This window comes from Bufo bufo, chromosome 1, assembly GCF_905171765.1.
Source record: "Bufo bufo chromosome 1, aBufBuf1.1, whole genome shotgun sequence".
NCBI lineage: Eukaryota > Metazoa > Chordata > Amphibia > Anura > Bufonidae > Bufo > Bufo bufo.
The window spans coordinates 676451933-676469306 of record NC_053389.1 but is presented as its reverse complement, the minus strand read 5'-3'; the positions used below and the strand labels follow the sequence as shown (position 1 = coordinate 676469306).

General features: G+C 42.6%; 1 protein-coding gene across 12 annotated transcripts in view; it reads left to right on the top strand.

The window, feature by feature from the left end:
• PPIP5K1 (diphosphoinositol pentakisphosphate kinase 1) overlaps positions 1-17374 on the top strand; it is a 276308-nt gene that overhangs the window by 131406 nt on the left and 127528 nt on the right. For all 12 annotated transcript variants that reach the window (XR_005775595.1, XM_040414088.1, XM_040414089.1 and 9 more), the window contains exons 14-19: positions 1357-1442; positions 2170-2295; positions 11611-11732; positions 14798-14980; positions 15378-15519; positions 16381-16604. Coding sequence is in view for 11 of the 12 variants with exons in the window: in XM_040414088.1 (XP_040270022.1) it covers positions 1357-1442; positions 2170-2295; positions 11611-11732; positions 14798-14980; positions 15378-15519; positions 16381-16604 (883 nt within the window). In the remaining variant the exon portion in view is untranslated. The remainder of the gene's footprint in view (positions 1-1356; positions 1443-2169; positions 2296-11610; positions 11733-14797; positions 14981-15377; positions 15520-16380; positions 16605-17374) is intronic.

The following is a 17374-nucleotide window of genomic DNA, read 5'->3' as shown; positions in this document are numbered from 1 at the left end:
CTAGCTCCCCACTCCTTTTCCTCCAGGGCTCAGCTGCTTTTCCTAGGCTCTCTCGCTGAAAACACCTGGTTTGACATTGCCAGAGCCAATTACAGAAATACATCTAAATTAGGCGAATTTGTGGTGCAGATTGTGGCCCAAAGGCTCTTTGCGCTGCAATCTGCGACTTTTCCCTGCTCACGCCAGATCTTCAAAAGTACAAGCCTCTTATTTGTTAAAAACGGCCATCTGTTAAAAAATATAATAGTAAAAAAAAAGCAATATTGGATATGTGAAAAATGCCCCTAAACTCAGGTTGATCTATGCCCAGTTATTGATGGTCTCACTGGTGTGTCCAGTTGTGCTAGGACCTTATACTTGCTGTTTAAGAATTGGCGGTTTGAGGGAGCAAACTGGGTAATTGTCCCGGGCCCGTGTCCTTAGGAGCTATCAATAGAAGGAACCTCAGTAGGAAATTCACATAGTAAGGCCTCATGCACATGGCCGTTGTTTTGGTCCGCATCCGAGACGCAGTTTTTGCGGCTTGGATGCGGACCCATTCACTTCAATGGGGCCGCAAAAGATGCGGACAGCACTCCGTGTGCTGTCCGCATCTGGTGCTCCGTTCCGTGGCCCCGCAAAAAAAAAAAATAACATGTCCTTTTCTTGTCCGTTTTGCGGACAAGAATAGGCATTTCTACAATGGGCCTCCCATTCCGTTCCGCAAATTGGGGAAGGCACATGGGCGGCTTCCGTTTTTTGCTGATCCGCAATTTGCGGACCGCAAAAAACAGAACGGTCGTGTGCATGTAGCCTAAAAGAGCAGAAGCTGTCAACGGACAAAGCACTCATTTATACAGCTGCACAGTCCTCTTTTTCTGCTGTGCATCAACCTATATGATCAGGAACATGAAGAAGTGGTAGCCTAATGGAGTATTCTGATGCAATCATTTTTAATAAAAATGGGGTCAGTGAGGGCAAAATTAACAAACAGCAAATACCTTACAAATCCCACACTGCTGCCCTTCTCTCCACTACCTCTTCTTGGCTCAGCATGCTTAAAACGGCTTTGCCTGCCCACTCAGCCAGTGCGTGGCCGCAGAGGTTACCCGCCTCCACCAGTGATTGGCTGAGCAGGACACACAGCAATATTGGGATGAGTAAGGATAAGCAAAGTGAGTACTCGCCCCATTTTTTATTTAAACTGATCACACCAGAAAACCTGTTAAATGGTTAACATCATTAACTATTGTGTGGGCATTGTATGACATTATTTGGACACCAAATGTGACTACACTCTATGAAGAATACTGAATGTTTGTTATGTCAGCTATATTTAATATATAGGATGACCTTTATTTCATTTTTGTTTTCTAGGTATGGACATTTCTCTGGCATTAATAGGAAGGTTCAGCTGACATACTTGCCACATGGTCATCCAAAGACCTCCAGTGAGGATGAAGGTAAGAGTGTGAAGTATGATTATATGTAGAGATGAGCGAATTTCATATTATGAAATTTGTTTGCGCTTCGTTTGGTAGTAAAAGCAGAATTGCGTTATAGATTCCCTTACCACGGACCATAACGCAATTCTATGACGGAATGCATAACGGAATGCCTTTAGAGGCATTCCGTTATTCATTCCATCATAATAGAAGTCTATGGGCTGCATAACGGATCTGTCCCGTTTCCCTGCATAACGGAAACTGGACGGATCCGTTATGCAAGCCATAGACTGCTATTATGACAGAATGAATAATGTTATGCATTCCGTCACAGAATTGCATATGGTCCGTGGTAACAGAATCCATAACGCAATTCTGCTTTTACCACCAAACGAAATGTCAACGAATTTCATAACCTGATATTCGCTCATCTCTAATTATATGCAATTGTTTAATCTTTTATCCCCGCTTTACCCTCTATTGGTTCCTGTGTATGCCTCGGGATCTCCAGGTATTTTGATCTTCCAGAGTAGAAAAACAGTTTGGGTTCATTTTCTTAATATGAGTGTCTATTAATTTGCTGTAGCCCCTCCAATAATTCACAGGCCTGGTTTAGTACATACTCTGTGCAGTGCTGCATCATTCGTTATCACTGTAAAACCTATAAAAAGAAGTGATAATGACATTGTGGAGATGTAAAGTATTTTTGAGATGGCTGTGAAGATTCTCTAATTTCTCTACACAGATGCCCGCAAGGATTCCCCTTCTCTGTTGCTGGTTTTGAAATGGGGTGGTGAACTTACTCCAGCTGGGCGAGTGCAAGCAGAAGAGCTTGGGCGCGCCTTTCGGTGTATGTACCCCGGGGGGCAAGGTGTGTGCTTTTTTTTTTTTCTTCTCTTTATGCATTTTTCCTGATGGTATTTTGTTTTAAGGGAGCATTCACACGACTGTATAAATGGATCCACATCCGTTCCGCAATTTTGCGGAACGGGTGCGGACCCATTCATTTCTGTGTGCTGTCTGCATCCGTTGTTCCGTTCTGCGGCCCCACAAAAAATATGGAGCATGTCCTATTCTTGTCCGCGCTTACGGACAAGAATAGGCATTCTCTATATAGGATTAAAAACTCAAAGATGGTGGCTCACCTCAGGCGGGGTTCTGGATAAGGTGCTACTAGCCCAAAGTAGAGGAACACCCCTCCTCTAATGGCGTATGTGAAGAAAAATCAAGATTAGGGCGAGCACTCAACACTTGGACCAATAGAATAAGGATAAAACATTTATTAAATCACAATTTTAAACACGTGTACATTTCAATAAAATAAGGAGATAAAATACATAATAACAAATACCACATATAGGGATAAAAAAGAATCGTGACGGTCACTTTTTGGGAAACTTGATGAATGCTATATAAAATCTAACACTTGTAATAGGGCAACTGATAATGGTCAGCCAGATCGATTGGATGCAACCATGGGCATATGTCCCATGCGTAGATGGATTAGTCAATTACTAGTGCTGGCTTATGTTCGCGGCTCCAATAATAGTAACGTAGTGGAGCGGCTGGATCCAACAATTGCTCCTAATGTGTGAACACAAGTAACAATGTCCTTCAATAGCAGTAGTAGGTAGTGCTGGCTTGTGTATGTAGTTCAAACAATTGCTCCTAATGTGTGAACACAAATAACAATGTCCTTCAATCACGGTAGTAGGTAGTGCTAGCTTTTGTATGAGGCTCCAGTAGTAGTGACGCAGTGGAGCAGCTCAATCCAGCAATCGCTACTGATGTATGGACACAAATAACAATGTCCTTCAATAGCGATAATTCAGTATAGTAGCCGTACACATTCAATAGTATGCTGGGTCGCATACAAACTGCAGCGGTAATATTCCTACCTTCCTCTTTAATCAATAGCGAGGCCGTCTCTGTGGACGTGTGCGGTGGATACGCTGCAGGTGGATAGTCCCGGCGTCTGGATGGTAACTGTTAAGGTTCGCTGTCTCCAGATCTCGCGGGATTACGGAAGCAGTAAGTGTCCTGGACAGCCCAAAGCGCTGTTTGGCAGATTCTGTGCTTGGCGTCCTAGAAATCCATATTCTCCGATTTAGATTATATTTGCATGGCCATGCATAGAGTGCGGAGGTCTTTCTGTGACAGGTGTGCGGCCCAGACGCGTTTCGGGAACTCCTTCCCTTCGTCAGTGGTACTGCAACACCTGTCTTACTCCGCCTTTTATATCCACAGCTTGCCTGAAATCCTGGATCATTAGATTGACTACAGCTGAAGTAAATCACCTGCGTTTTTCCTGCGTTTTTAGTGCGGTTTTTTGATGTGAATGGTGCGATATCTCAATGAAAGGCCCCCAGTCCCATACACATCTAGCCAATGAGATACAGCCCAACCACCAATATCTGTACATCTGATATCTACCTGAATGAGCGTTTTTTAAAAATGGGCTTGCAGACCTCTCTCTCAACCTTTTTTTATATATATTTTTATATTTTTACATTTTTAAAGATGTTTTATGTAATGTTTGATAATTGTCTTTCATTGAGATATCGCACCATTCACATTATCCAAAACATAGATTACATATTTTCCTATATTTGGTAACCATATTAGATTTTAAACGTATATATATATATATTTTATATCTGTGGTTGTATTTGTGTTTTGTATTATATAGGACAGTGCACAAGCTAGGTTTTATCAATGGTGTCTATTTATGTTGTTGTTGCAGTAAAATGATACCATTTTGTGCTATTTATACAATATAATGAGTATATCTTTTTCAAGCAGTATGTAACTACAAATTGGACCTCTGTAGGACATGTAGAATATTATGAGCAACGTATAGCAAGAAAAAACGCATATGTGTATAAAAAACCGCACTAAAAACGCAGGAAAAACGCAGGTGATTTACTTCAGCTGTAGTCAATCTAATGATCCAGGATTTCAGGCAAGCTGTGGATATAAAAGGCGGAGTAAGACAGGTGTTGCAGTACCACTGACGAAGGGAAGGAGTTCCCGAAACGCGTCTGGGCCGCACACCTGTCACAGAAAGACCTCCGCACTCTACGCATGGCCATGCAAATATAATCTAAATCGGAGAATATGGATTTCTAGGACGCCAAGCACAGAATCTGCCAAACAGCGCTTTGGGCTGTCCAGGACACTTACTGCTTCCGTAATCCCGCGAGATCTGGAGACAGCGAACCTTAACAGTTACCATCCAGACGCCGGGACTATCCACCTGCAGCGTATCCACCGCACACGTCCACAGAGACGGCTTTGCTATCGATTAAAGAGGAAGGTAGGAATATTACCGCTGCAGTTTGTATGCGACCCAGCATACTATTGAATGTGTACGGCTACTATACTGAATTATCGCTATTGAAGGACATTGTTATTTGTGTCCATACATCAGTAGCGATTGCTGGATTGAGCTGCTCCACTGCGTCACTACTACTGGAGCCTCATACAAAAGCTAGCACTACCTACTACCGTGATTGAAGGACATTGTTATTTGTGTTCACACATTAGGAGCAATTGTTTGAACTACATACACAAGCCAGCACTACCTACTACTGCTATTGAAGGACATTGTTACTTGTGTTCACACATTAGGAGCAATTGTTGGATCCAGCCGCTCCACTACGTTACTATTATTGGAGCCGCGAACATAAGCCAGCACTAGTAATTGACTAATCCATCTACGCATGGGACATATGCCCATGGTTGCATCCAATCGATCTGGCTGACCATTATCAGTTGCCCTATTACAAGTGTTAGATTTTATATAGCATTCATCAAGTTTCCCAAAAAGTGACCGTCACGATTCTTTTTTATCCCTATATGTGGTATTTGTTATTATGTATTTTATCTCCTTATTTTATTGAAATGTACACGTGTTTAAAATTATGATTTAATAAATGTTTTATCCTTATTCTATTGGTCCAAGTGTTAAGTGCTCGCCCTAATCTTGATTCTCTATATAGCACTGGCCATGTGCGGTCCGCAAAATGCGTAACGCACACGGACGATATCCGTGTTTTGCGGATCTGCAATTTGCAGACCGCAGAACACTTACGATCGTATGACTGCACCCTAAAGGGAACTTTTACTTCTTAATAAATGTGGTTCAATTAGTTTGAATTGAAAATTACACTTTATTATATACGTTCTCTCACCATTGCATGTTCCCTTGTTGTTTAAATCTGTCAGGCCATGTGAAGCCCAGCCTGTTTTTACTATGCTCAATCCACGTTTTTTTTTTTATTTAAAGCTAAATTTGGTGACATAACGTAAAAAAAAAAAAAAAAACTTCAGCCACAGTGTCGCAACTGCAACTTTTGCACAGCAGAAAATGGGCGTTCACAGATAAATTCCAGAGGTGGGAGACACACATTTGGACCTTTATGGCATATCCTCTCGATGTGAGAACCCGTTAACTTGGTTCACCTGAATTTCTGGGGATCAATTAATTTCCCTAAGGCATTGGTGCACATGCACACGTCTTTTGGACAGTTTAAGGCTGAGTTCACACGGGCGAGATTTCCGCACGGGTGCAATGTGTGAGGTGAACGCATTGCACCCGCACTGAACACGGACCCATTAATTTCTATGGGGCTGTGAACATGAGCGGTGATTTTCATGCATCACTTATGCGTTGCGTGAAAATCGCAGCATGCTCTATATTGTGCGTTTATGACGCAACGCAGGCCCCATAGAAGTAAATGGGGCTGAGTGAAAATCGCAAGCAAGTGCCGATGCGGTGCGATTTTTACGCATGGTTGCTAAGATGACAGTCTATTCACTGTATTATTTTCCCTTATAACATGGTTATAAGGGAAAATAATAGCATTCTTTAATACAGAATGCTTAGTACAAGGTCAATTGAGGGTTAAAAAAAAAAAAAAATATTAACTCTCCTCCTCCTCTTGATCGCGTAGTTGCCGATCTCTTCTTACTTCCTTAATGATGAGCTGTCGGCTAAAGGACCTGTGGTGACGTCACATCACATGGTCCAATCACTGTGGTGATGGATCATGTGATTGGACCATGTGATGATCTCAGTGACATGACCACAGGTCCTTTGACAGGTCCTGAAGAATGAACAGGAGACCGGCTGCTATGCGATCAATTGGAGGAGGTGAGTTAATTATTTATTTTTTTTAACCCTCAATTGACCTTGTACTAAGCATTCTGTATAAAAGAATGCTATTATTTTCCCTTATAACAGTGTAATAAGGGAAAATAATTACATCTACACAACACCTAACCCAAACCTGAACTTCAGTGAAGAAGTTCGGGTCTGGGTACCACATTCCGTTTTTTATCACGCGCGTGCAAAACGCATTTCCCCCTCGCGATAAAAACTGAACAACTGAACGCAATCGCAGTCAAATCTGACTGCAATTGCATACCTACTCGCGCGGGTTTGCCGCAATGCACCCGGGACGCATCCTGAACAAATTCGTCACGCCCGTGTGAACCCAGCCTAACTTTGCTTACTCTGGAGAAGTGAATACATTGGAAAATGATAATACTGGAAGATTTGCAGTTTTGACAATGGTTGCATTATCTGTGCACAGTTAAAAAAAAACTTTAAAAACCTCTACAGGGAAATACATATTGGGGTTGTGTTCACAATTTTTCTTTTTTTTTTCTTTTGGAGGTATCTATCAGAAAAGATATATTCCTCAACATATACCTCTGACCGAAGCCTTCACTGTATAGAGCCATTGTGTACCACATGATATACATTTCTACACTTTCTCACGCAGTGCATACTGGTCCAGCATATGTTAAAACAACACCCTGTTAGCACACGCTAGGTGCATGGGGGCCCATGGATGCATTAACGAACAAATAGGAACTTGGAAGAGACTCTTATTAAAGCTATATCTATCATTTTCGCCTATATCTATCGATATGTATATTGATTAAGATAGGAAAGCTTAAATGTTTTAACCTTTGCACTGCCGGACATTTGCACTGCTAGCCTAAAAAGTGCTTATGTGTGCAAGCCTTTCTTTCTTTCTCCAATTCTGTCACTATAGGTTTAATAGATTATTCTATAATGTTCCTTTGTATGATGTCTCGCCCATGTGAACTGGTCATATCCTGCTGGTGCCTACGTGCATCCTTTCGTAATTGTTTTTGATTTATGTTCTTTCAACCTATCATTCTAGTAGATGGTAACATCACGGCTTTGGGCTGTAGTTCCCCTATAGAGTTTGGTAAGAACGATGAGTGACCGTGTGATTTGGAAAGCCCTTCCCTTCAACTAAACGGTGTACGGTGTATACTGTGCCATACAATTAATTTCTTTACTAATATTTAACATTCCGCTCTTAACATTATTGTTGTATTTCACAAGTCCAGGGAGTCGTTTTAGAGCATACAACGTGACATATTGGACCAGTATACACCTATACATTTGTGCTAGAAGTATATGTTCTCTGACTGTATGCTAAAGTAATTTAAATGGATACAAACGAAAAAGTCATTTAGGAAAACCTAAATGTGAGGCCCTACCTTAAAAGCAGCTTTGTGCACCTCTTATCTGCTATTTGTTTTCTGCAGTTTTGGCTGCTTTGAGTTCTGCTTTGTTAGTGCTGAGCTTGAGTTAGCGATCACATGGGCCCCTCTGGGTAATGGACAGGCATGGCATCCCACTGCCCAGATTTGCTATAATTAAGTCAGAAAAGGACATAAATGATAACTCAAATCTATGCCGTCTCCTACCTTTCTGCCTCATGAATGGTCAGAGATGCATCTAATGTATTCAAAGGCATGCGTCTCTTAATAAATCAGGCGCATCTCAATCGAGCGTACCGAGGATTAAGGCTGCTCTATGAAGTGCTAGTCTTGATAAATTCCCCCCCTTTGTCTCATGAGAGTCTAAGGTTTTCTACAATTAGTCTCATCAGAGATCAGGCTTCTATCTGTGGCCCAGCAAGTTTTTATACCACATCTCTGCTTGTTCAGATTGGCTGCTGATAATAAGCTCAAGCCCACTGGTTCCATTACAGAAGGAGGGTAACCATTATAATGTACATTAAACTAGACTGCCAGTAAGGCCTCATGCACACGACCGTTGTGTGTTTTGCGGTCTGCAAATCGCGGATCCGCAAAACACGGATGGCGTCCATGTGCGTTCCGCAATTTGCAGAACGGCAAGGACAGCCATTGATATAACTGCCTCTTTTGTCCGCAAACCGGACAAGAATAGGACAGGTTATATTTTTTTTTGCGGACCACGGAACAGAGCAACGGATGCGGACAGCACACGGAGTGCTGTCCGCATCTTTTGCGGCCCCATTGAAGTGAATGGGTCCGCATCCGAGCCGCAAAAACTGCGGTTCGGATGCAGACCAAAACAACGGTCGTGTGCATGAGGCCTAAAACGAAGAAAGTTGTGAGGTAATTTTAATATATGTACAGGGAGAAGCAAATGAATCAAGAGACAAGACCTATTTTTAATAAATCCTTAAATCATAATTACACTTTATATGAGAAAAAAGTGGGCCAGGAATGCTGCATTTTGCTATTAGATTCGATCTATCGCCAGAAATACTGTCAGACTATATTCAGACACCTGTAGGTTATTTTTGTTTGTTAATACATAAAAAATCTTTAGGCTCTGTTCACACTGTCGTCATAGCTTCTGTTGACACTTTCCTCAGTCGATATTAGAACGGATCCAAATGGAGCATAATGGACTCCATTAAATTTGTATTACTGGGACTATTAGAGTTCTGTTGAGATTTCTTTCGTATTCCCATAAAAATTAGTGACTTTTAAACTTCTAAGGTAGCCCAACAGCAGGGGTGAATGGCAGTGTGAACATTGCCCTGCTTTGTGTTTAACTGGAGCTTCTTTAATTTAACTAACTAATCAACTAATTAATTTACCGCATTTTTTTACTACACAAGGTGAATCCAGATTTCAGATAAACCATATTTATTTACAGATTCCTAATAAATTAGGCTTGCACGAAGATTTTCTGGGCACCCCGACAATACAAAATGAATGTGATTCCAACATCACTGCTGGTCTAGGGTGGTACAGGGATTAGTGTACGGTAATTTCTCTGGTGGTCTATGGAAGTCCTATGAGTCCTTCACCTCTCCAGGCTCCTGTGCGGTCCCTGCTGGAAAGTGAACACCATGGGCCAGATTTATCATTAGCTCAGGTCAGAATAATGGAGTGGAAAAGTCCCAAACGCTAAAACTGCGCACAAATTTGCGACTTTTTTCTGCTCTGCACTATGCTCGCCAGTTTTCTGAAAGTGGGCGTGTTTTCTTATGTAAATGAATCTCTAGACAGATTTACTATTGGGACTATTTAAAAAGTCGCAAAAAAGTTGCAATTTCACTCCAGTGAGGACCATGCTTATCTTATGAGACTTTTTAATAGAACATGCGACTTTTTCATAAAAACGTGCAAATTTTTCGTAAAGATGTGCGACTTTTGTAAAGCTGCTTACTGACGGATAAACTGCTACCGTCAAACCACATTTATTACAGTCTTAAAGGGCCGATCATAAATCTGACTTGGCTAAAACTGACTTTAGCCATATGTGAAAGTGGAGTGAGCTGTCAGAGTCATGATAAATCTGGCCCAATGTTTTCATGCAGTATCCACTTTCTGATCAGGGCTGGAAACTGTGGGGCTATGACCAAATACTATTACCAAATATATTAATCCCAAATACATACTGTATATTACCAAACAAAGAGCTTTATGAGCAATAAGCCCGACCACTAAGGGTCTGTCCTGGAGCCTTCACTAATCTCCTTGAGCGGTAGATTGTAAAGTTATGTAGTTATGCAGGTTATTGGGAACAGTGATTGTGACATACAGTATTTCATGTACAGTGATAGTGACATATTTCAATGGAGTACATGTAAACCATTTAATCAAAGAGAGAAAAATAAACTGATTTAATGGAGTTATGCCATGAAAAATATTAATCACCTTTGCATAGGTGATAAATGTGGTAATGATGGGACCTACACAATAAAAACAACTGGAACCCCAAGCCCACATTCTAGAGGACTTTAAATGTAGTGGTGGTAATGCATGCGCCCTGCCGTGCCATTCAATGTGCATAGGCCTTCTGTACTTGGCTATCTCCATCAGTCTCATAGACTTTGAATTTGGAAGCAGTGTGCATGCGTGACCGCTGCCCCAATCAAAAGGGATACACTGGACCCCATTCTCATGGTTGTACCCCAGCAATCCTACATTTGTCACCTATCTTGTGGATTGGTGATAAATGTTTTCCATGCGATAACACTTTTAATGCTATATATCTTTTAGAACAGTAGTGGCACGTATGTGCAGTAAGAGATGGTGGGTCAAGGTGATGGGTGCATGTTATAAATATACATTCAATGAATGGAAGCAGTGCTGCTGTAAGAAGGCACAGCGGATGGAGCTTGGTAGTTTTGTTGCCAGGCTCTTCTGAAAACTGCTGATCAGGGGGGTGTCAAAAGTAAGTACGCCCTGGACAACCAGTTTAATGTAAAGCATTTACCAAGTTATTAAACCATTCAGCTGAAGGTTGGACTTTTTATTATATAGGTATCAATAACGTGAAGCCAGAAAATCTCCTAAAGTGTGAAGCTTATTGTGGTGCTCTTCAATTTCTATTTGTGTACAGCACAGTTTACGTAAAGAGGACCTGTCACCGCTCCTGACATGCCTGTTTTAATAGTTTCATGCATTCCCCATGTAATACCAATTCTGGAACATCTATCCTTTTGGCTCTGTGTCGTGCCATTTCTTTATTATTTCTACTATAAGTTATGAATGAATTGCTAGCAGTCTGCAGTAAGGGTAGAGAGAGGTGGTAACCAGTTGGGGGGTGTACCTGCACAGTCTCACTCTGTCCAATCAATTCTGCTATTTTCAGTCTGTGCAGGTACACACCCCCAACTGGTTACCTCCCCTCTGTACCCTTACTGCAGACTGCTAGCAATTCACTTACAACGTCTAGTAGAAATAATGAAGGACCGGCACAACATAGAGCCATAAGAATAGATGTTCCAGAATTGTTATTACATGGGAAACGCAGGTAGCTATTAAAACAGACCTGTCAGGAGAGGTGAAAGGTCCTCTTTAATGTTATATATTATTTGGCCGTAGTCCTGACTTTTATGATACTTTACAGGAGATTATGCAGGGTTTCCAGGCTGTGGACTACTTCGACTGCACAGTACCTTCCGCCATGACCTCAAGATTTATGCATCTGATGAAGGACGGGTACAGATGACTGCTGCTGCTTTTGCCAAGGTAGAAATTACAAGGGTTGGACAGTGTTTTCACATACATTGAGATGTTTCCAAATTCAATTCTACATTATGGTACAGATATTTCAAGGACATCTGCTCTAAGTAAAATGGACATTGTAAGTATTTATATAAATGACAGGCAGAGTATTTTTTAACTGAAATTTGAGTATGGGACTTGAGTACAGAGTGACTGAAGAGCATGGTTAGGATGTTCACTCCCAGTCTCTTTTCGGGATTTCTTACCTTCCTAAGCCAGGAGTCTGGCTGTGATGGTGATTAAAACCCCACAAGAGTAGTGTTTGGTGTTTGTGGCTCCAAGAAGGAGGACCAGCGTGTCTGAACTTAGACAGAAACGATGAGAGATGTGTGGGGAGAAAAGCCTGTTTGTGACAAGAAACTAAACATAAGAACAAGGGGCACAATCTGAAATGAATTGGGGGAAGATCAGAAAATTTTATTTTTAATGAAGAGATTGCTTGTTGCTTAGTGGATGCTTGGAACAAATGTCCAGCAGATGTGGTTGGAAAACCATCAGTAAGTGAATTTATACATACCTGGGATAAACGTATCCATCTTAAAGGGGTTATCCAAACCTGAAAAATCCACCCACAATGCCTGGGCCCCCCATACAGAGAATACTTACCTGGTCCCTGATGCCAGTGTCCTTATGTATCCCTCCACGGCCATTGCTGCATCTCCTCGGCAAGCAGATCACAACATCCATCGATGGGGGGAAGGTGCAGCCAATAGCAGGCTGCAATGGTGACCTGCCCTTGCATCACGTTTGACGAAAGGGGAGCATGTCAGTAGAGCGGCCTGTTTTTGGCTGCTCCTTAGACACCCCTCCTCGCCTGTCGATGGATGTTGTGATCTGCTTGCCAGGGAGTTGCATCGACTGGGGTGGAGGGATCCAGAAGGGCACGAGTCAGTGACCAGGAGAGTAGCATTGCGGATAAGCATTCCGGATCACTAGTTTTAAATTTTCCTTTTTTTCCCCCATACCCTCACTGTCAGCATTCAAAGCTTTGCTGAAATACACAGACCAGATTGGCAGTCGTGACAGTGTATTTTGAAGCGGATTTGAGTGTTAACAGTTGGGGAACAGGAGGCCGTAGGAAAGAAAAAACTAGTGATCTATACTCCTGCAGTATTATTCATGTAGTGCTGCAGATAATAGTCCAAGATAGTGGTGACAAATTTCCTTCAAACGGGTTTTCCAAACATCTCAGGCAAGTAACCAAGTAGGGTAACAAAAAATGATGTATTCACCTCTTTTCTCTGGCACTGTTCTGTGTGCCACCGATCCAGTCCTGCTGGTTGTTTACAGACTGCAGGTGATGTGCAGGAATACAGGGATGACTGCTAATAAGGACGACTGCTGCACATGTACCGAAGAAGTCTGGGGTTTAAACATGGTGGCCACTCAGAAGCTTAGCAGGCACCATAGCCACCGGATTTCTGCCGTTTTAAACAGCCGACACCCAGAGACAATATCTGAGATTGGCTGCTTCGCTGATAACAGACTTTTATCTCCTGCCATGATCTGTTGCGACTACGGCATCTGAGTGGTGACACCCAGGGAATGCTGCGATCCAGGAGCATGAACGGTTCCCTGGCGCCGAGATCAAGAGAGCCATTCAGTTAATGTGGCATCCTTGGGCCCTCTGAAGGATCCGAGGCCTGCCACAGCAATGTTTCTATAAAGCCCTGCTAAGATCATTAGCATCACTGTGTCCCAAAATACACAAAGTTTTAAAATATAAATGAATTTATCCTGTATGGTGAATGCCGTAATGGAAAGACATCAAAATGGCCGATTCAACTGACCATGAGAATGAAGGTCAGGTCATTTTTACCGCAGAGCACCACAACAGCGAAACCCATAAAACTATGGAGGAATTACAATACAACCCTATTAGATTTTTTTTTTCCAGTTTCCCATTACATTGTATGCAATATAAGATGGTACCATTAGAAAGTACTACTCCACAAACAAAAAAAGCCCTCAAACGTCTATGTGAATGGAAAATTTAAAAAGTTATGGCTCTTTGAAGGCAGAGTCAAAAACAAAAATGGAAAATCACTCAGTTCTTAAAGGGGTATTCCCATCACAGACAATGGGGGCATATCGCTAGGATATGCCCCCATTGTCTGATAGGTGCGGGTCCCACCTCTGGGACCCACGCCTACAATGAGAATGGAGCGGGGAGAGCTGTGGCTGGAGGACCCTGGATTTCCCAGGGTTCGTCCACCACCAAGCGCTGCTCCAATAGAAGTTAATGGGAGCGCACTGCACACGCGCAGCCCCTGCTCCCATTCATTTCTATGTTGCAGACGGAAATAACCGAGCCAGTGCTCGGCTATTTTTGTCAGCCCCATAGAAATGAATGGAGGGCGGCTGCACATGTGCAGTGCGCCCTCCTTTCATTTTCCCGCTCCATTCTCATTGTAGGTGCGGGTCCCAGAGGTGAGAACCGCACCTATCAGACAGTGGGGCATAGCCTAGCGATATGCCCCCATTGTCTGTGATGGAAATACCCTTTAAGGCAGGCATCCTCAAACTGCGGCCCTCCAGCTGTTGCAAAACTACAACTCCCAGCATGCCCGAACAGGTATCAGCCTACAGCAGGGCATTGTGGGAGTTGTAGTTTTACAACAGCTGGAGGGCCGCAGTTTGAGGATGACTGCTTTAAGGGGTTACGGTTGCAGAGTCTTGAAAATCATTTACAGTGTAGTAAGTTATTACTCACTGCCATGTGATCTGTAATGGTTCCCATGATTTATTATTAATTAGGGATTCAATTGCCTCCAAGATATGAAGGACTGAAGTACTAGTGCAATTAGGAAAGTTACATGACACATGACCACCAATTTCCACATTATTACAACCACTGTATGGGTCCTTAGCAAGTAGCTTCTCAAGACAAGTTGTAGCTAAGCATTCAAGAGAAGGCTTTATTATCATCGGCCACAGCTCCGTGTGCAATACTGTGATCCAGTTTCTTGATAAACGTAAAGTCCTTTGTATGAAAGTGCAACCACTGACGTAATAAAATTGTTTTACAGGGTCTTCTGGCTTTAGAAGGCGAGCTTACTCCCATTTTGGTTCAAATGGTGAAAAGCGCAAACATGAACGGTCTCCTGGATAGTGACAGTGATTCCTTAAGCAGCTGCCAACAAAGGGTGAAGGCTCGTCTCCATGAGATCATGCAGAAGGATGCAGAGTTCATAAAGGAGGACCAGGAAAAGGTAGTTTGGGGTCTCTGGGTTAGACCAACCCTGATTTCTGCATATCTATCCGAGATTAGATGGTGCAGAGTATGTTGCCGCTGTATATAGAATGGGAAATAATAAGTTACATTATCATGCCCTTCTGCACAATATGCATTTGCATGGCAGTGATAAGGTAAAGTTGAATACTGAATGGAGTTGTTCTGCTGAGTGAGATCTCATTTCATAGCTTGGTAGCATCCGGATTCCTATCATTTCCACCCCGTAGATACAGATATTGACAGCCACAAGGTAAAATGAAAGAATTCATCTCGTACAACCCTTTCTTTCAGTTCAGCAGATACAAGTGAAGTCATTTTGTCTATAGCTGTAAGTGTGACTAAAGTCTTGGGTTCTTCTATTTATCGGTGTGTAGCTGGCCCCTACAAGCAGCAGTTCTGTCCTTAATTCTATGGAGTCAATAAAGAACCCTGTGAAGACATGCGACAAGGTGTTTGCACTCATTGAGAGTCTCACATGTCAGCTCCATCAACGCTTAGAAGATCCTAAATTTGCAGGTGAGCTGCAGGTTTTTGTCATATTATGAAGCAATGTATAATTAATACCCCAGTTTTATTATCTGTCTCAGTAAGGTGGCCGGGGGTGAGGCGCTACACTGTCGATCTGAGAAACACGGTTTCGTAAAATACAGTAAATATAAGAATACTCCTTTTAAAGGGGTTGTGTCACTTCAGCAAGAGGCATTTATCAGGTAGAGAGAGTTCATACAAGCCACTTACTAATGTATGGCCATGCTTGCCTACTATAGAAACAAGCACTAGCCTATGTGTGCTCCCACGGTCCTGGCCACTAGAGAGGCCAGCACTTTTTCCTATAATGCCAAACACGGCCACCACTGCAAGATTGCAGGGTGGTCGTAACCATGGAAACGAGCAGTGTATAATGTGATGGAAAAATGTTTCCAGCTAGCAAAGGAGGCAATATGGAGAATAACAATACATTCGTAAAGTGCCTGGTATTAACGTTCTCTACATGATAAATGCCACTTGTTGAAGTGAGACAACCCCTTTAAATCTGGGCGTCTTACTTCTAGGCAGGGGCGTAACTACCAAAGCGACAGACCAGGTGACTGCTACGGGGGGCCCCCAGGGCAAGAGGGGGGCCATTCTCAATTGGGATTACCTTCTCTTCTACTGGAGGTGAAAACTTGGTCAGGACTCTACCCTCTAAAGGGACAACTTTTGGCAAATGAGGCAGTGAATAAAATGGCCCAAGGGTCATTGAAAGGGGTTTAGGCAGAAACCTGTCCTATGTGAGGGGCCTGGTTTGATCCTTGCTATGGGGCCCTTACTTCTCTATGTACGCCACTACTTCTAGGAGTGTGTATTTGAGTCTACTAATAATGGTTTTGCCCCTAGATCTTCAGTTATATCATAGTGAGACTTTGGAGCTGATGTTACAACGATGGAGCAAGCTGGAGAGAGATTTTCGCATGAAGAGTGGACGATATGACATCAGCAAGATTCCTGATATTTATGATTGTGTCAAGTATGATGTTCAGCACAACAGCTCCCTTAACCTGGAAGGGACTGATGAACTCTTCAAGCTTTCCAAATCATTAGCAGATGTCATCATTCCTCAGGTAGGTATGGTAATACCACATTTTTAAGTTGTGCTACATTTGCACGATAGAAACCCTTTTTTTTAGATAAATCAAACTTTTTGTCTTACCGCATTCCAGTGGGGGGAAAAAAAGTTTCTTGTGCTTTTATTATTATTTTTTTGAACGTTTTATTTTTTAGTCCCGCTAGGGGCATGATGCACTGCAATACTTCTATAATGCAGTGTCTTATGGCTGTCAGTGTAGTGTTAACAGGCATCACATTAGGGCCAGTCTGATAGAAATACAGAGGTGGCAGACCTGGGAGCGTTCATTAATAGGGTTTTTGGTACTGACATATCGGAGCTCAGTGGAGCTCGAACACCTGGCACCCCCACCCCTCAGCAGAAGCTGCAGGTTCAGAAGAAACCGTGTACAGAGCTGGAACACCACAGCTTTGTATACTGTGTAGTGGCCTTTCTTGAGTTCTTCAGCTCAACTCCCATTGACTTGAACACAAACATTAGCTGCAGTACCAGAGAATGGCCGCTTCACATCAAATGGAGATGTGGTGTTACATCTATGTATACTGTTTACCTCTAAAACATGTGGCCGCCGCTGATAGCTAATCGGTGGGTGTGCCAGACTCCTTCCGCTCTCATATTAATGATCTATCCTCAATATGTTGCTCCGGGAAAACTCCAATTAGGGGTGCCAATAGGGTGACAGAGAGAGACCCCCCTGTCTAATCACGATTGACCACAGTATCTGAGGGGCTAAACAGCTGGTTCTAATCCTGGCAGTTGCTGCAG